The sequence below is a fragment of the Halichoeres trimaculatus genome, unplaced genomic scaffold (genome assembly GCF_033239565.1).
Source record: "Halichoeres trimaculatus isolate MK-OKI-2021-1 unplaced genomic scaffold, fHalTri1.1 fHalTri1_scaffold_13, whole genome shotgun sequence".
In the NCBI taxonomy this organism is placed as follows: Eukaryota; Metazoa; Chordata; class Actinopteri; order Labriformes; family Labridae; genus Halichoeres; species Halichoeres trimaculatus.
Window position 1 is genome coordinate 29,023,726 of NW_027437191.1, and position 19,680 is coordinate 29,043,405.

Consider the following 19,680-nt stretch of genomic DNA (forward strand, 5'->3'; position numbering starts at 1 on the left):
GCATAATTTCCTGATCCAAAAAAACAAATAATTTGCCAGAACAGTCCAACTTTTGGTGCTGAGTAGGTTTTTATTCTTGCAATGGAGACTCTGCTCAGCTGGACTCAGAAAAACCAAACCCTGATTCTCATTTTCTAACTTTCACTGATTCTTTTTCTGTTCTGTTCAGCATCGGACCGAGGCCGAGACAAAAACGGGAAGCTGCGACCAAAGAGCGAAGGCTTTGAGTTGTATAACAGCTCAGTGCAGAACGGCTCACCAGAGAGTCCACAGGCCGGCTGGGACTCCTACCCCGAACCAAAGAAGATGAGCGGAGAGGACAGACTCCTCAAGAACCGAGCAGACCACCGCTCCAGTCCTAACGTAGCCAGTAAGCCCCCTACTGAACATAACTCTATTTATCACTTCTTTAGTTTTGAATTTTGCTGCATCTACAGAGTAAAACTTAGAAAACAGCTCTGAAATGACTCTTTACTGTCTCGTCCTCAGATCAGGGTCAAAGTCCTGCAAGTAAAGCTGTGTACCCCGGAGGACCTGGCACTAAGATCACCTCTGTCTCCACCGGGAACTTGTGCGCAGACGTGAGTAACCACAAGACTGATGATGCAAGTAGCGTGTGTGTGAGGAATGCTCTGCAGGTCGGACAGTTTGGGACTCAGTATTTAGCACGGAGAGGAGAATCATTTCTCATTTTCAAGTCCGGAGCTGCCTCTTTCCTCTGTGCTCCAAATGTTTTCTTTTCACACAGCCATTTTTGGTTTTATTTGTCAGGACGAGCCCTCCCCTCCCCGCCCTGAGGCCTATCCCATCCCCACCCAGACCTACCCCAGAGAGTACTTCACCATCCCAGCATCCAAGAGCACGGATCGGGTCGTGGGACCTGGGCAGGGCCCTCCACAGCACTGGCAGGGGATGGATGAGAGAGAACGCCTCCCTGTGGTCGACAATATCCACAACAGCATGCAGGTAGGGCAACTTTTGAAAGCAAAATAAATCTTTTGGCAATGTTTCAGTGACTTCTCTGAAAAATTCTCTCTCTCTCACTCTTGAGCTCTACTTGTCTCTACTTTGACATTTTTATCTCTATTTTTAGCGGGTTAACCACTCACAGGAGGACTTGTACCCACCACCAGGAGGAATGAGGCCAGATGAGCGCATGCTGCCACATTATCAGCAGGAGTACCAGCACAGAGACCTGGACTACCAACACAGAGATATGGACTACCAAAGAGGTCCACCAGGAGGTACGAAGACAGGAAACTGAGCAGCTTTGATACAAGGGGATAAAATAACATGAACTGCAGACAGATGGGGTTTCTACTGCCCTATTATGTACAGATCATTGTGTTTCTGATTTAAAATGTTAGTAGGATTATTCTACAGTGGCGTATTGCATTCACCTGAAAATAAAAAATAAATCCTCCTGTTTTTACAAGTAAGTTTCCCATAACAAACAGGATTTTTTTCATTTCTTTTTGAATTTCCTGTTTTTATGAGATACTATCTTGTAAAATGTACTGTCTGCTCACAGCAGGTGAAGTTCTTCTAATGTGACGTTGGTGTCCAGTGTTAGCTCTGTTAGACATGTCTGTGAATAGCATGATGCTACTTCTGGTATTCCCTCTGTTGTTGGGTTAGCACGGCTAGCTTGTCCATCTTATTGGAGATAGATCTTCCCAATAACAATGGATGGAAAGACAGGTTGATGTTGTCACTTCTTACACCTGAGAACCAGCACGTCATCCTCACCTCCTTCTCCTCACCTTGTGAGAAACATCAGGCCTAGCACCAGTTAGCATTGACATGCTACAGGCTTCTAACAGCCGATTTTACATGTAAACATTGCAGCCATGGTTACATGTAGGATCTCCAGACAAACATAGGAGAAAAAGTAGTAAAAATATCACAGAAGACAAAACCAGTTTGGTGTCCATGACCAACAAATGAACCATACAAAGTAATGATCCACTCCAAATGCAAAAAGAGACGAAAAAAAAAAAAAAAAATTGTACAAAGAAGAGAGAGCTGCTGTAACAGGCAGCCACAACCGACAGGGCGGCGCCTAGCAATCTAGATGGTATTCTTATTAGTTTGTCGTCTTCAAAAACACCTGATGGATGCGTGAAATGCTTTCAATCTAGTCAAGAAACAATCAGGCAACTGCTGAAGTACTTGACAAGTACTGGTTTGTAAAGGCTGATTCCTGTTCTTATGAGATACTATCTTGTAAAAGCAGGAGGATTTTTTTCTTTTTCAAGTGAATGCAAAACGCCACTGTGTTATTCAGTGAAGGCAAAGCTGAAATGATTAATCAGACTGTCAAAGTCAAAATTGTGACCTTTGCGTGAAATCCTGCAGAGAAGTGTTAATATTTACCTTTCCATGTTTCCCTTTTAGGAGGCTCTGACCACTGGGCTCCACAGCCCCAGGTCTCCTCCTCCTTGGAGTCTTCCACATCCAGCCAGGAGCACCTTAACTTCTCCGCCTCCTCGTCTTCCTCCAATAAAACCCAGAACCAGAAGACTGGACCGGGTCGATGGAAGACGCCCAACACCCCCCACGCTGCGCCGCCACATCCCGCCCAGCAGCCATCCCGCTCCGACCTCCCTCCTCCACCACCCCCACCGCCTGCTCCTTACCCCGAAACCTACGACCCCTACGACCCTCAGCCAGACCTGCCACTGCCTCCGCCTCCTGCCACTGTCACTGCCGTAACCGCTCAGCAGGCCGCCGACCGCAAGAAGCGAGAGGAGCAGCAGCGCTGGTATGAGAAGGAAAAGGCTCGGCTGGAGGAGGAGAGGTGAGTTCATTTACAGAATTTTTCTGCTTGAGAGAGAAAACGTTTGATTTTTGGGACTAAACTTCACTAATGTAAATGTTGATGATTTCGCAGAGAGAGGAAGAGGAGAGAGCAGGAGAGGAAGCTGGGTCAGATCCGGGCCAACCCTGTCATGCCCGTCCAACCTCACAACAACGGAGGAACCCTGCCTCCTCCTCACCACCAGCCCCCTCTGCCCTCTGTAGGCGCTCCTCAGCCTTACCTCCCCCCTCAGCCTCAGCCACAGCCTCCACCATCCAGACCGGAGAAGCTGGCCAGCCTGCCGCGCTCAGCTGTTCCTCCGCCTGCCAGTGCCAACCACCCCCCAGGTAACAATATTTCCCCTTTAAAGGAAGAAACCGTGTTTTTCTTTATTCTTTAATAATAATGATGATGCTTCGTGCTTTCAGGTATGGATACGGTGATCAGGGAGCTCTTACCGCAGCAGCAGCCTCGCACTATCGAGAGACGGGACCTGCAGTATATCACCATCAGTAAGGAGGAGCTGTCGACCAGCGACAGTTTGTCTCCAGACCCCTGGAAGCGAGACGCCCGAGAGAAGGCGGAGAAACAGCAGCAGCTTCACATCGTCGACCTGCTGGACAAAGAGATCCAGGAGCTCCAGGTGAAAACAAAATGAACTCTACACTAAAGCATTAATCAGATTAATCCAATCATTACGATTAATCTGATTAAAACATTTTAACTCGGGTAACTCATCTGCTGAAGTCCCTGAAATGTCTCTGGCAACACATTTTGTGCAGTTTGTCTAAGTAGAGAAGATAAATAAAGAATAGTCGACTAACATAAAGTATTATGCAGTCTGCAGGAGAAAGTTTTCTTTTCTGCTCCGGGGCTTCAGTAAGTCTACCTCAGACAAACTTACTCAATTGTAATTTGGATTGAAACAAACTCAGACCCCATTAATATCATTGAGGACACAGTTTTTGCAAAGGTTTTGGAAGTTGCCTCTCAAGATGCTTAAAGATTTTTTGTTAACATGAAGTGTTAAAAGTGTCTAATTAACACGCTTAGTGCAAAAATATTTCCTTTTTTCTTAGGTCTGTTTACTAATACAACAGCAACCCTGTGATTAATCTGATTCAATAATTTAATAGTTTGACAGCACTACTCAAAACAAAACTCAAGCCATTTAAAGTATATTTATAAATTGTATCTACGGACTTTATTAAGCCCAAGGGAAATATGTCATTTATCATGATTAATACCCAGAATAGACAAGTGATTAACTTTTTTAATCACTGACGGTAGAGGTGGGCGATACTAGGAATTTTGGCATCGATCTGATGCCAAGTAAATACAGAGCCAGTATCGCCGATACTGATACTGACACCGATACTGACACCGCTTAAAATTTAAGGTTGATGTATCATCAAACTGTTGACCTTTTGGTGTTTTTGCAATTTTTTTTCTTAAATTGTGTTGTTAAGACCCAGGACAAAATTTGGGCAAAGTTTAACAGTGACTATAAAATACTTTACTGCCATGAGAAACATTTATGTTCAGAAACAACAAAACATTAAGTAACAAAACAAATTTAACCAAAACACTGTTATGTGTGGAATTCTTTTCTTAAGAAATAAAGTGCAGAAAATGATCACTTTGAGGTAGCTTTAAGACTACGATAAAAAAATAAATAAAAGGTCTCTCGTTATTGCAATCATTTCTTAAAATAATAAAGTATAAAGAATTATCACACCACAACAAATGTTATAAAAAATTCCAAACAAACTTCTTTTTTCAAGTAGAACTGTTTATTGAACCATTTCTAAAAGTAAAGAAATTTTTTTCCTTTGGTGCACTTCTGTTTTTTTCTTAAATAAACAAAGTGTAAAATTATCTCCTGAAAAGAAATAAAAACAAAATCTTTTTTGTGGTAGAGTGTTAAGAAAGCAGAGGGAGTAGACACAACCAAGTCACCGCTTATATAAAACCACAGCAGTCAGTGCGTGCAGGAGGAAAAAATAAACTAGGGTATCAATCTTTTTGCACTGGTATCATTCAATATCAATACCAACTTTGGTATCAATATTATTGATATTTGGATCATCCACCCACCACATCTTGACAGCACTACTCTATACGTAATATAATCTGTGGATTTAAGCACAATCTTAGTTATTTATCAATAAAAATGCTGTCATAGTCTGATCACACTTTTGTGTTTTCAGGCCAAGCCTGAGCGAACAGCAGAGGAGAGCGACCGCCTCAGGAAGCTGATGCTGGAGTGGCAGTTCCAGAAACGACTTCAGGAATCCAAGCAGAGCGACGAAGATGAGGAAGAGGAGGACGACGAGGACGTGGACACCATGATGATCATGCAGAGGCTGGAGGCCGAGAAGAGAGCCAGGGTGAGACTCGGGTGTGGCGGGATTAGTGAGGATAAAGCTGATGATCTGAACGAGCAGAAAAGCAGTCGAATCAGTCGTTCGGTTCACGAGGAAAGAAGCGCCACAGGAAATCAGGCTGGTGATTTTGGGAACGGGGGGGTAGTGAAGAGACAGAACCGGCTTTCAAATGCTAAAGGGGGAAATAAATTCCTCTGTGGCAGCGCTCCCACTATGAATGTCCTGCAATGTGCATCTGCAACATGCTTCTGTCATCGCTTTGCCATGCTGAGCTGCTTAAATCTGATTGGCTGGAGGGCTGGAGGGGAGGGGTCTGGGGCAGGCAGGTGGGAATGTGTGTAAATGCTGCATTCACATTACATGGATATAACTGACTCAAAGTAAGACACACAGAGGCTGCATGTGTGATTGATCATGCAGCTGTGGTTGGAATCCAACAGAAGTTTCAGTTTAAAAGTTTTATGTTGTTGTTGTTTCCATTTAATGTCAATGCAGCATCAACGCTGACTTCCAGAGCAGGAATGAGCCATGACCACACAGTCACTGGTCTCATTTCTGTGAGATTATACCCCTGAATGGACACTGATGACTTGATTATTTCATTTAATGGTTCTGGAGAAAGTCGAGGTACAGTTTGACTTCAACTTTTACTTTACAGAGACCCCTGCAAACTAACACAGCTAGTAACTAACAGAGGTTTAAAGCCATGTACAGCCTGCAAGACTGAAGTTGTCAGGTGCATCAATGTTCAATTTTGAAAATGTCACATCTTATGCAAAACTTTGCCCTTTTTAAGCTGCCAGGAACTGATCAAACGGACGACTAAAGTCACATTTCTACAGAGAAATTTAGTTTCTTCGTTTAACATGACAAAGAAAAAGCATAGTGAAAAACTTTAATGATTAAGATTATGCGAGCAGTCATGAATTGTGTGTAAAGGGTTGTGCAGTTTTATTATCCAAAGAGTGAGCAAGACCCTAGCATGAAGTGATTCTAATTACGGATGTCCTGATTTAGATTTTTTGACGTCAGATCTGATCCAATTTTCTTATGTTTATCTAATACCATACCGACTGATACAGATTTTAGAGGTAGGAGAAAAAATCGAAAATCGCTATATCAGAATTTTTTGTGTGGCAAAATCAAAATCATGATTCTTTGTCAAAAAAATCTCTATTTCTTTCACATTCAAATCCTTCATTTCAGTCTTTGTTAATAAACTGGATTGTAAAACGGTTTCCACTTTTCTCCAGCGGTGGGTGAAATTTTTCTCTCTGACTCACTTGATTGGCGCATTAGGGGAAATTATGGCTCCCAATATAGTCTGTAGACATTATCATCATCATTTAACTTTTCACATGGTCTGGTTTTTAAAAAGCACATTAAGAATCGAAAAATCGTAAATATCGACGAATCACAATTTAAATTTGATTGGCACCACAAAAATTGTAATAGAATCAAATCGAAAGAATAGCATATCGTCCCAGCCCTAATAGAGGCCGATACCTACATTTTCAGACCTTAAAAAATAAAGTATATTTTGTATGTGTAAATGCATACATACCCTTTTTTATTTTGCTTTATAAAATGAACTGTATTGCAACAAACTTGCTCTCTCAACCAGATCAAAATAAAGAACAGAATGAAAATAATAATAAAAATAAATAAATAAATAACAAATCCTGAATACTTTGAAATCAAAAGCCTTCATACAACTCAATTTTACAAAAGAAATTTAAAAAATAGTCAAGATTAAGAAGAAAACCTTCAAAAACGCTGGTGCTAAACTTTGCACACAAAAAACAACCCAGAAAGTGCAGATTACAGGGAGATTTACAGCAGCCATACAGCATGACGGTGCTGAAAACACGTGAAAACTGGATCAAAATTCGATGCTATCCGATCTTCCAAAAATAGCCAAATCGGGCGCTAATACCAATCAGTGTATCAGATCGGGACATCCCTACTTCTATTAACTAGACTAACATACTATCATGTATAAACTTGCCTTGTCCAATATGCATAACCGAGCATACTGCCTTAGTTTGGGCTATATGATGATTTAAAGATGGATTTTATGAGTTTGAAAAGATTTTTTTCATTTAGCTAAAAAAAACAACAACTTTCCAGCAACTAACAACAAAAACAGAAAAGATAAAACATTAACCAGATTGTTTTTTATAATTCACATCAAAGTTAAAACTTGTACTGAAGGTAGCTACATAGGGTTGTGTTGGAGGATGCCTGGGTGTGGGGTGGAGCTGGAGGGTGTAGTGATGTGCTGGTTGTGGTTGGTGAGCTGAGGGAGTGACTTTCTGGTGAGGGCGTTTGGTTGGGTTTGTGTTTTCTTTTTTCCTGTAATAAAAACTGCTGTTAAAAAACTTTCTGTAAACAAGTGGAAACGGCAAAATTTACAAAACCAATCTGGATTTAAAAAATGTATTCTGACATACACCATGTAAACAAACAGCCCCTATTATGATACATCATGTAAAAGAAAATGAAACTTAAAGCTCCAGGGTGGGATTTTTATGGAGTTATGAAACAGACTTGAAATCAATGCTGTTGCATCTTTATAACATAGAACAGCAAACAAACTTGTTTATTTGTTTATTTTTTTTAGCTATTTGTCATTTCAGAAAGAGTAGGTGGGTAGGTTGAGGAGGGTAGGTGTCTCTCTGATTGATCAGTTAACATTATGTCTTTGTTTAAGATTTCAGTCATGAGATCACTATTGTACATAGGCTACCCCATTCTGACTCTTTTGATAAAGATAGATAACTTGATTTTTACCCTTTTGTCCACAGGGGGGTGCCAAAAACAACACACACTAAAAAGTTAAGAGGAGCTTTAAGACAGCTGTCATTAGGAATATTCAGCAAACCTGAGATTCTCCAAATAAACACATCCTTGCTCATAATTCAGTAAAACTATCAAAAAAAAATCCTCATGAAAGTCGAGTCATCGGTTTGAGATCCAACTATTCAGTAGGGAGAGCAGCAGTTTTGTTGATTTTTGCTTTGGTGGAGCGTGTAAAGGTCAGTCATAAGCTCAGCAGAGAAAAACAAAGTTCAGTAATGTTTTCACTTTACTGTTTGTCACTCCCCTCTCCTTTATAAACCACGTTACTCCTCAGTTTCTCCTTTCTTTTCCTCCCTCTCCTCTGTTTGCTAACTAAGTTTGATTGATATCTGTATTGAATCCTCCACACCTCTTTTTTTCAGTATTTGGGTATTTTCCTTTTCTTCCCTCCCTCCCTGTCTGCCCCCCCTCACTCTCTTCTTCTTCTTCTTCTTCTTCTTCTTCAGCAGCAGAATGCTGTCCCAGCTATCTCTGTTCTAGACTTGGTATGTTCTTCCTGTTAATGACCAGTTTCCTCTAACCCCTTCCCTTTTACATCACTTCCTGTTTTTTTGGTCTGGGCTGCCCACCTGCCCGTGTTTCCTCTCTGTCTCTCCTCACCCATCTTGGACTATTGTCGTTGTTTCATTGGGGGTGGGGTTTAGGGGTGGAGGCGGGGCTGAGGAGCAGGGGGTCATAGGGAGGCCGTCCTGGGATGCTTGGTGTGGTTTGGCTGGGGAAGCTGTCCATCTCTTTGTCCACTCAAAACCACTGCTGGAAGAAACACTGAACCTGCTGCTAACAAATTAACAGAGACAGAAGTTTCTAAGTTAGAGAAGCATCAGAAAACTAAACCTTTACTCACTAACAGAGCAGCAGATCTCAGCGCAGAGTGGTTCTGTTCAGCAGTGATGTTTTGAGCGGCTCTGGAGGTGGTGCCTGCATGGCTGATTGCATCACAGGGGCGTCCAGGTTAAGGTCCATGCATGAGAGTCCTGTGAGCCTCTGATGCTGCCTGCGCAGGGCAAACTCATGGTGTTGTGGTGTTCATGACTCCATCCGTTCATCCATTTGTGTGTGATCAGCTGAGCCTCTCTGTGTTCTGTTTGCTAAGGGTCTGTTTAACTAAAACAAAAACACACGTTTCCTCACTTTCCTACCTCAAGAACAAAATAGCACCTATAGGAAAACTTATATCTAATACAATTATTGTTACCACTAAATATCTTTGTATCCACAGATGTCACTGCCTTGACATTATTAGCCACACAAATAAAAAATAAAACCATAAGAAGTATTGAACATGTAAATAATGCCAATTTTAAACTTAAAAAATTAGTAGAAGTATTTTTTTTTTTAAATTAAAATTCAATTTTTAGTTTTTCATAAAATTATTGAAATATCCAATAAATAAATGTCCATAAAAAGACATTTCAGATGGATGAGATGGATAGTGTAATTTATTTATTTATTTTGAAAATGTAAAAAAATTCATGTAGGATTTCAAAAGTAGCAAAAAAAATCCTTAGAATTTATTAAATCAAATAATAAAATAATATATATTTAAAAAAATATATACATAAATAAATAATTTAATTTAATGTTATTTAATATAATGTATTTTAATATAATATAATATAATATAATTTATTATAATATGTTTTTTTCTTTTCTTTCTGTTAACTTGTTAAACCAAAATTATTTAAATTACAATTGAAAATACTTATTTTTTTATATTTCAGTTTTGTGAAAGTTAAGGGTATTATACATAGCATTATTACTCAGAAAACTGATGAAAAATCTATTATTATTTTTTTATTTTTTTTATTTTTAATTAATTAATTTTGTGAAGCAGTAAATATTTGCTCTTAGTTTTTACATTTTATTTTATTAACTTGAAACAAAAATATATTACAGCCTTATCATGCTGTTAATGCATGTTTTTAAAACCCTACATGTAAAGTGGACAACAGGTTGTTTTGTAATTTGGTTGAACTGATCCTTTAATGCCATCCAGCCCAAAGAAAGGGTTTGTTCCTATTGTGTCATCTTCTACAAGGTTTGTGTCGGGCTGGTTTGATTTCAGAGCATTTCTGCAGCAGTTTACAGTTACTTTAGTTACAATAAGTAACTTTGTCTGCCTCTTACATAGGATCTTTAATCGTGTCTTTACAGCTTAAATCAACTACACGTTCAGAAGCTAAAGGAGGGGCTGTCTCTGTTTCTGCCCTGCTCTCTTCTGGTTGCTGTTGTTGTTGCATGTTGTTGTCGTTGTTGCATGTCCAGCAGTATGTGTTTCTGCCTGTGCTGTGAGTTTGCTGTGCACACTGCTCCTCCCCTCCGGAGCAGTCCTGTGAGACGAATCCAACCTACCTCACGTCACACACGACATGTTAGCGTAGCAGCTGAACAGAGACTTTAATGTGGGAATGTTCTCATAGTTTCGTGATTGAAAAACATGCAATTTATGTTGTGCTAATTGTGTCTTTGTCTGCGTGTGTGCCTGTCTCTGTGTGCTTTGTTTGTTCGTGTGATCAGTTGCAAGACGAGGAGCGACGGCGTAAGCAGCAGCTGGAGGAGATTCGTAAACGGGAGGCGGAAGAGCGGGCAAAGGAGGAGGAGAGGAGGTGGAGGGAGGAAGAGAGAGCCAAACGAGAGGCCGAGGAGAAGGTCGGTTTGTCTGTTTGTGAAACTCATTTAAGTTATGTTTATCAATAATTAATATGTGATAGATGTTTTTTCAAGTTAACTTTGCTCTCTTTGACCCAGCCCATGAATATAACAGGAAAAACAGCACAGAATTGTATAATAGCTACCAACTTTTTGCTCGGATATTATAAACTTGAAGTAAAAACGGTTCAACTATTACTGAATTTTCCATTTTGGAGGTTTTAAATAACCATAAGTGTGATCAGGTGTCAGCCCACTCATCTCCGTTTTGTGTGCAAACTCAGACATATTCAGTGTTTTTTGTCATCATGTCGTCCTCACTGATCTCACCATGATGTCATTACTGTGGTGTGATTGTCCCGTGACCTGCAGACACGTGATCACACTAATGGTCGTTTGAAATCGACACAGACTCAAACCAGTTTAAAATGGTACTGTCTATCTTAAGCTTTAGTAGAGCTGACGTCATAGAAAAGGAAGGAAATAAGACCCGGTCAAAATATTTTATGTAGAAGATCTATAGTACGTCAGCTTAGGAAAAAGGAAGTTATTGGAGTTATGCTGAGGCAATAAATTGGTAAGATACTGTACGGTACGATAGGGTACAATACGGTAGGATATGATATGATATGGTATGGTACAATACGGTACGATACGATACGATACGGTACAGTACGATGCGGTACGGTACGGTACAATATGGTATGGTACGGTACAATACGGCACGGTACGGTACAATATGGTGCAATATGACATGATATAATATGGTATGGTACAATACCATACAGTACGGTGCGATATGATATGGTACAGTATGATACAATACAATATGGTGCGATACGATATGGTACGGTACAACACAGTATGGCATGGTTTGATACAATACAGTATGATACGGTACAAAACAGTACAATTTGATGAGATAGGATAGGACTTAATACAATAGAGTATGATAGGATACAATGTGACATGATTTGATATGTTACATTGTGATTTGATATGATATGATTTGATACATTACGGTACAATGCCATAGGATAGGATTTAATGTAACATGATGTAATACTGTACACAGACACAGTGTTTTCGGTGTTTTTTTGGTGATACGTTACAATATGTTGTGATACGGTATAAGTTACGATATACATTGCGATCTTTTTTGAGACGATATGTTACGGTACAATATGTCACGGTGCAATGTGTTACGGTACAAAATGTTACAATACAGTGTTACAATATATGTTACAATATGATCAATAGACACTTTATGTTACAATATGATATGTTTTGGATATATTTTTAATTTGATATTTTACAAAACGTTTTGTTACAATACAAAGCAATTTAATACAAACACAGGAGAAAAAAAGTTGCTTTTAAAATTGTTTTTGAGTTACTTGCTGAAAAAAACGATATACGTCGCAATGTTTTACCATGTGATATGTTACGGTACAATATGTTACGGTACAATGTGTTACAATACAGCGTTACAATGTATGTTACAGTATGATCAATAGACACTTTATGTCACAATACAATACGATACGTTTTCGAAACAATGTTTTCAATTTGATATTTTACAAAACGATTTGTTTCAATACAAAGCAATTTAATACGAAACACAGGAGACAAAAAGTAGCTCTAAAACCGTGTCTGAGTTTCTTGCTGGAAAAAAAAAAACAAAACATAAGAATAAACCAGGATATGATACATCCCAATATTATATTATAAAACAAATTCACTAAATCAGGGGGAAAAATGTCTAAGAGTAATTTTTTTGTCATCATCAGTGTGAAGATTGTTTTTAAATGCTGTCCAACATATAGATTTACTGTTTTCTAAATGTTTTGACTGTGAAGTTGGTGTTTAATGTAAATTTGTCCAGTTGCATGTCCTCATCCTGTGCACCCCCACCCCAATGTGATGTGTTGATGTGTCATGTTACGTGCTCCCACCCACCTCAAGCATGGGACTCCCATCATGTCGTTGATGTGTGTCAGGAAGCTCAGTTCATTCAGTTTGTCGGGGAAGCAGTTATGATTTTTGAGGTTTTTATGTTATTTGTTTGATATTTTTGTCACCATCTCCATCCAGCATTGCTTCAGTTTAGGGAATGCCGCCCACCCTCCTACTGTTCCCTGAAAAACCCACATGCTTCATGCACACAGGCGTACACACACACAGAAATCTACGCCCACCCACCTGCCTCATTCCCGCCCTCAGCCATCCATACCATACATACACACCCAGCCAAGCCACCCACTCATTCAAACCCCACACACCCACTAATCCCTCCCAGTTTCTTTAGATTCTCACTGGGCCGATTCAACCACCAAAAGCAGCTCTGAGACGTCCACAGCTCAAGATACCGCTGCTTTTTTTAAGGACACACACTCAGTTTTCCACACATGAAACGGACAAAAAAAAGAAGATAATCTGACTTCAGAAGCAGTGAGATTGAACACATGTGACCTGGAGCAGCTGGTCGAGCTCCAAACCAAGAAATCCAAACACATTCCTGCAGAGTAGATTCACGAGGAACATCACAGATCTCTCCCTGAAGTGTAGATACCAGAGTTCGAGTCCGGGTGGGCTCGAATCAAAAAAAAAAAACCTCAGCCACAAAGCGCAGAGTGTAAACTGGGGACACACAAAGAGCTGAGGCACATATGGACTCACACTTAAATACACAGAGCGTTGAGGGAAGGGGAGATGGTGGTAGATCAGGGTGGTCCATGAAGCTCGGCTGGTTTCTGTGAGGCCAGAGGCAGCTGCTGAGGTGAGGCTGTGTGGAGTTTAGACCAGTAGGAAAAAGGTTTATTTTGTCAGACCAGGTTTGATTTGCACAATTTCATAAAAAATTGATGCAAAATAAGAAGTAAAAATCAGTTCAGTTTGCAACACCCTGATTCTTCTAGAAATGAGCACATACTTTATAGCTATTTTCTTGCGCAGATCCCTAAACTCTTCTGGTATGTGGCTTTAATCTGCAGAAACTTTGATTGTGCCAGGCTCGTATTGATGCAGAAAGTCAGGTTACAGCTGAGAGAGACTGGCAGAAGCTCTGCAGCTGAAATCTTTCGTGTGTGTCCTTGTTTTCCTAAAGTTTATGGCTTGTTTTGACCCAGTGGTCGACTAAATGTGCACAAGCAGCTGAGAGTGGCAGTGAGGTTTACCGAGCCTCTGTGCCTGATTGTTTCTCTGATCTCACTCGAAGTCAAAGGTCGTGTTTAAAACGCACAGGAGCTGTGTCCCAATTCAGGGTCTGCAGCCCATGTAGGCTGGCTTTGTAGGCTGAGTAGACTAGGGATGCACCAATCCAGCTTTTCTGGTCCCGATACCGATCCTGGTCCAATGCCAGTGTTAAATAATAACCTGGTAAGACCGGTAATGTTTTGAGTAAAATACAAAAATGACTACATATAGAATTACTGAAGTTAATATTTATCTAAACTATAAGTGTTTAAATGTTTATCAGCAGTTTTGTCTAAAAAAAGCTCCAGAATTTACAGAAATGACAGTTTGATTGTAAAATTTTATACCTTGTAGACTAAATCATAGTTTAGCCTTAGTGTCAAATTTGGACCAATCCTTTCCCACCGATACCCGATCCAGCTTTGAGGGGCTGGATCGAGCCCATACCCCATACTAGGATCGGATCAGTGCAGCATAGACTGCAAAAGGCCAAACTGAATTGAGACAGTCTGGTTTACGGAGCATTTTTCCTCTTGTTGTCACTCAGTGTCGCCCCCACCTGTCAGCCTTACTTTTCAAACACATGTGAAACCAAAATCTTACATTTAAAACATTTTTTTTACTATTATTTTTCTAAATATTTTACTTCATTATTATTATTATTTGTTATTAATAGAGTACGGAACCAAAATGTACATGTTAGAGTTAAGCAACAACATACATTTTCTGCATTTGAACATGCACTAGGGGGCATGTTTGATCAATTAAAAAAAATAAAAATTATGAAGTGCAAGCTGTTTAAGTTTTAATTGCTTTTTAAGAGTACTGAATTAATTGAACGTATTGTTAAAATTCTCTGGAAAAGAAAAAAAAAGTAAAACCATCAAGTAATTTTTTTTTTCCAGAGAATTTACATTTACGAACATTGAACAATCCTTTTACCAAAATGAGAAGATTCATAAATTTTCTCAGTGTATCACTTAAAAGAGCCTAAGCACATTTTACCAAATTAAAACAGAATCTTCTCCAATAATTTAGAAACACAATCACACAGTTGTTGCCAGAAATCTTTAACAAGTGGGTAACACAACACTTCTTCTGGAGTTCAGCCATTTCCATCATAGATATATGTTGTACACGCAATGAATCTTGGGATATGTGAGGCTAAGAAGGATTCACCAAATCCGTCCTTTGAGGCACCTGAAGAGGAGGCCGGATTTGTCGGCCGTCGACACACCACTGTGACATAATCGGTCTACAGATTCAGTCTCTGTAAGGTGCAGCCCCTGAATTGGGACACCCCAAGTTAGCATTGAAAGTTCAGGTCCTAGATGTCTGTAGGTCGTTGTCCTGAGGGTTTATACAGGATGTATAGGTTGTTTGAAGAGGAGTAGTTATTTTAAGGGATGATTGTTGGGTTTTGGTCCCTTGATGGGAGTTTTGGATGTGAGACATCGTAGGATTAGAAAAGTTTGGTGGAGTTTGTAGACTAGTTGATAGATCCAGAGTTGTATCCGTAGCTGGTTAGCCAGTCAGTGTCTATTACTGAGGTGTGAGCCAATGAGGGTGGAGCTTACTAACAGGTTGTCCCTCCCCTAGAGGAGACAGGAGGAGGAGTACTACACTCGCCTGGAGGCCGAGCGGCGCCGGCAGCACGAGGAGGCCGAGAGAAAGCTGCTGACGCCTGACGAGCCGGCCGGTCTGTATCGGCCCCCGCTGCCCCGGGACTACCAACCCCCCGCCCCCCACAACCCTACTAACACCCCCCCGCCCCCCCCACAGAGAAACACCTCCTACCTCAAAACCCAGGTCACCTCCCCCGACACGCTCTACACCGCCAAGTTTGTCTCCTACGCGGGTGACGAGGACGAAGACGAGGATGCAGGAAGTGGCGGCGGCGGCAGCCAATCAGGTCAGGTCAAGCTGTCGGCCACCAGGAAGTCGTACGGCGACCTCCCGGCCTCCGCCTCGCCCAATCACGGCAGGCCTCAGCCGCCGCCCACTGCGCGCAAACCCCGCCCCCTCTCTGACGGCATCTTCCTGTCTGGCTCATTCCAACCGCCATTCAACAACTCCAACAGTACAGGTCCCCCCCTTCCTGCAAAACCCAGCTCCATGCCCCCCGGAGGCTTTAAAGGTAGACGCAGAGAGAGGAGAGAGGAGGCAGGCTCGCGGCAGCGCCCCCTACAGCTCCCACACCTCCCTCTCATCCACTCATCTTCTCTTCTTCTTAGCGTAGCGTGTTGATTTGACTCCTTGTTTTTAGTAGCGAGGTGTTCTGCCTTTTCATTCCCACCGTCTCCTTTTTTCTTTCTTTACATGTTTGTCCAGATTTTTCTCCTCCCGTCCCTCCGTTCATCTCTCTGTGTTCGTTTTTTTAATGTGGAAATTCTCCCTCCTCTCCAGCCAATCAGACTGTATTTGTTTTGTATTTTTTTATGTTGGTTTGTCGAACACCTCTACCTGTCCCCGGTAATTTTTTCTCCTCCTCATCTTCCTCCAATCACAACCTCCCCTTCGATCGAGCACCAGAAACCAGAAAAAAGCAATCGATAATCACGCCACCACTTTTTTTGCTGCAGATTGAGACCCATCAGAGCCAATCATAGTACTGTTGGTGTTGTCGCTCGCCGCCTCCTTTGTGTCTGGTCTGTTGCTGCTTGGGAATCAAGGAAGTGGGGGGAGGGGTTGGAGGCCAGCCGTCAGTCTGCCTGCCCGCCTACCACCCCCCCTTCCTGCCCCGTGGCTCTGCTTAGCGGTGTTGGCTTTAAGGGAAGGAGACACACCATTGGCTTCACACGCTCATCAATCCACTCGATCAAACAGAAATCAGCTCATTTCATCCAACATGACGCTCACGCAGCAGCAGCGAGATGTGAGAGAGGCCTCAGATTCGTCTGTGGCTTGAAAACAGCCTCTAATTTTACCCACAGCTCCCCCTAGTGTCAGCCATCCCCCACTGCTGAGATTTGAAAGGTCACGCTCCAGTCACTCTCAACGTAAACTCACTTATCTCCCAGCTGAAAGTAGCCCGTCTCCACTCAGATCAAATATTAAACACTGGACGTCTTTCTTGGCTTATCTCGTTCAAATATTTTCTCTCGATGTGTATCACAGATTCTTCAGAAGGTTTCAGCGTTGGAAAGCGATATCTGACAGTTGAGAGGTCAAGCTGCAGTCAGTTGGCAGCTGCGTGGGGTTTTTTCTCTCCAAAAATATCTCTGCTTGGTTTGAAACACCTTCTGTGTGAGTCCAGTGTCAAGTCTGTTTAGATAAAACAATCTCCATATTACATAACTGAGATTTTTGCCCGTTTTACAGCAAATAAAAAACATTTGACTCCTAGTTTCAGGGAAACTCAAGTTTCATTTGAATCCTTTAGTTTGTCCAAACCATCTGTTTGTTTAAGAAGTTGCTGCAAGAATCTAGTTCCTCAAGAATTTTAATCATTGCATTTGCTCCTTATTCTCGTAAGTTATTAAACACACACTTATTGGTTATCACATGCTCAAAGAAATCAAATTAGCTGCTGAATCATTTACAGATAGTAGATACTTTGACTTTCAAAAAGGTCTGAGAGTTACAGAAACAAAGTCTTTGAAACAGGCAGCCAGCACTCTTTGTTCCTTTTTTCCAACATTATTCACAGTCTGCTCTCCAAAATAAAGACAGAAAAGCTCAAAGTTAGAGTTTTAAAGAATAAGAAATAGTTTGGAAACCACCACTCTGACTCTGGGCTGAGATTTGTGCCATTAGAGGCTGAAATTAAATTTAAAAAAATCATGATTTGAAGTTCAAATCAATGTTAACAAACTGAATTTATTTGCTTTTAATTTTGTTAACCTTGTAAATTCAAGTCTCTTCATTCCTTAAATTTAAAAATACAAAATAAAACCCCAAAATAACTCCATTGACTGTTCATCCATTGGTAGTAACTTCCAGAAAAGTTTATCTGCTTACTCTGTTAAAATAATAAATAACACACACTGAGGTGTGGGACTCCAGATTTCCACTGCCACAGTTAATAAGTCCTGTACCTAAGTCTTGTTACTCGGGGTGGGTACCTTTCACATTTGAAACGATGCCCAGTACCTGGCAACCGCTATCGGTACTCAACAGTGCCAATTTTTGGTACTTTTGTGCATTAATGTGGTAAAAAATATCAATTTGTTTAATAATAGAATGTAACTTTTTTCAATCCAACATATTTATTCTTCAATATATAACCTTGTAATGCTGTGTTCATGTCCAGCATGGAAAATTAGCTACTCTTCCACTCCCTCACAGTCACAAGGATGCATTTAAGTACGTAAACACGGTACCTTTTTATTTTACCCGGTACTTTTGACAGATTTCAGTCTGTGCTTTTTGAAATTATCTAATTTGGTACCCATCCCTAGTTGTGACAGAGGAGAAATGAAACAACATTAAAGCAGACGTGAAGAGGATTTCTGTAAATCTATACTTGATTTTACTCTTCCTCACAGCCGTAGATGAAGGAATGGCTTAGTATTAAAAATGAATTTGGTGTTTTTCATTTTAAGAAAAGTTGAATTTTTTTAAGTAGGTTAAACAACAGTTTAAAGAGAATAAATTTAGTTTCAAAACATTAAATATTATTTCAGATTGAGCTTCCTGAATTAAACTATTATTATTTTTATTATAATTATTATTATAAGCAGTAGTAGTACTTTTTTTTTTTTTTTTTTTGCAAAGCTAAAGGCACTCTGGCATTATTTTTGATTGTCTGATCAGGTATCTAATCATTGTGTGAGTGAGGGAGTGAAAGGGTAGATACCATGAGACTTTTTCTTCTTTCCCCTCCTTTCATTCATTAGACTTATTTTGTTTTGTATTGTACTTGTACTTTTTAATGTTATCATGAAAAAATGAAAAAAAAACTAAGCTAAATATAATAAATCCAATTCAGTTTCTTGTGGTGCAAATCTCAGCCCATATCTGACTTAAGTTTCTCAAATGACTTTCACAAGGAGTTACGAGTTGTTTCTAGTAAATAAGTGAAACATTTTTTTTAAAGTATTGCGAGCTAAAAATTTGTCGTTTCGATACTGTTCATTCATTATTTCCTGGTTTTAAACACAAACATCTAGCACAAAAAAGTATACTTTTTGCCTCTTTAGAGCAACTTTCGCCTTTAGTTTTACATATCTGGTTGATATTTAAGAGACTGGGGTTTGGCAGCGTCTATTTGACAATAGTGGCTATAAACAGCATCAAAACATGGATACAGTGTCAGTGGTTTCACCCATAGTTTAAGGACGCCATGTTTGGAGGTTGCTGCTTTATCCCGACAGAAAATATTACAGGAAGTGTTTACACAATCGCAGTACTGAGCATGCTCACATTCAGACAGGGCTGTTTGAAAGTCCACAGACGATTCGAGCTCTTGAACGCAGCTCAATCTGAGTCAAACGGCTTCAAATCAAACCTCCTCCATCCCTGCTGCTGCTTTCTGAACATCAAACACATCCAGGACTCCATGAAGAACTTAGTGTTGCATTTTCACTCCAATCAGATCCATCCACTAACCTCCCCCTACCTCCCCCACCCACTCCACCCACCCACCCACTCCCCCCTCACAGACAGAAATCTGCATGTCTCACCTCACACATGCATCTCAAACACACCACACTGCACTCTGGCTGCCAGCAGCTCACCCCAGTAACCGGCTTGATGTCTATTGCTTTTTACTGCCTGTGCGTAGCTTCCACCAGGAAACGATCTTTATTTAACTCTTTAATTTCCTCACTCTGCCTGTCCGTGTGT

The 19,680-nt window shown here is 40.6% G+C and overlaps 1 protein-coding gene across 12 annotated transcripts in view; it reads left to right on the forward strand.

Moving 5' to 3' along the window:
- Positions 1–19,680, forward strand: part of afdna (afadin, adherens junction formation factor a) — a 140,293-nt gene that overhangs the window by 113,198 nt on the left and 7,415 nt on the right. For 6 of the 12 annotated variants that reach the window (XM_074684593.1, XM_074684590.1, XM_074684589.1 and 3 more), the window contains 11 exons: positions 170–370; positions 490–581; positions 772–966; positions 1,094–1,244; positions 2,398–2,800; positions 2,894–3,147; positions 3,229–3,443; positions 5,011–5,190; positions 8,496–8,534; positions 10,567–10,698; positions 15,493–16,030. In XM_074684593.1, the coding sequence (XP_074540694.1) occupies positions 170–370; positions 490–581; positions 772–966; positions 1,094–1,244; positions 2,398–2,800; positions 2,894–3,147; positions 3,229–3,443; positions 5,011–5,190; positions 8,496–8,534; positions 10,567–10,698; positions 15,493–16,030 (2,400 nt within the window). The remainder of the gene's footprint in view (positions 1–169; positions 371–489; positions 582–771; positions 967–1,093; positions 1,245–2,397; positions 2,801–2,893; positions 3,148–3,228; positions 3,444–5,010; positions 5,191–8,495; positions 8,535–10,566; positions 10,699–15,492; positions 16,031–19,680) is intronic. The other 6 variants (XM_074684598.1, XM_074684600.1, XM_074684595.1 and 3 more) reach the window with 5 other exon arrangements.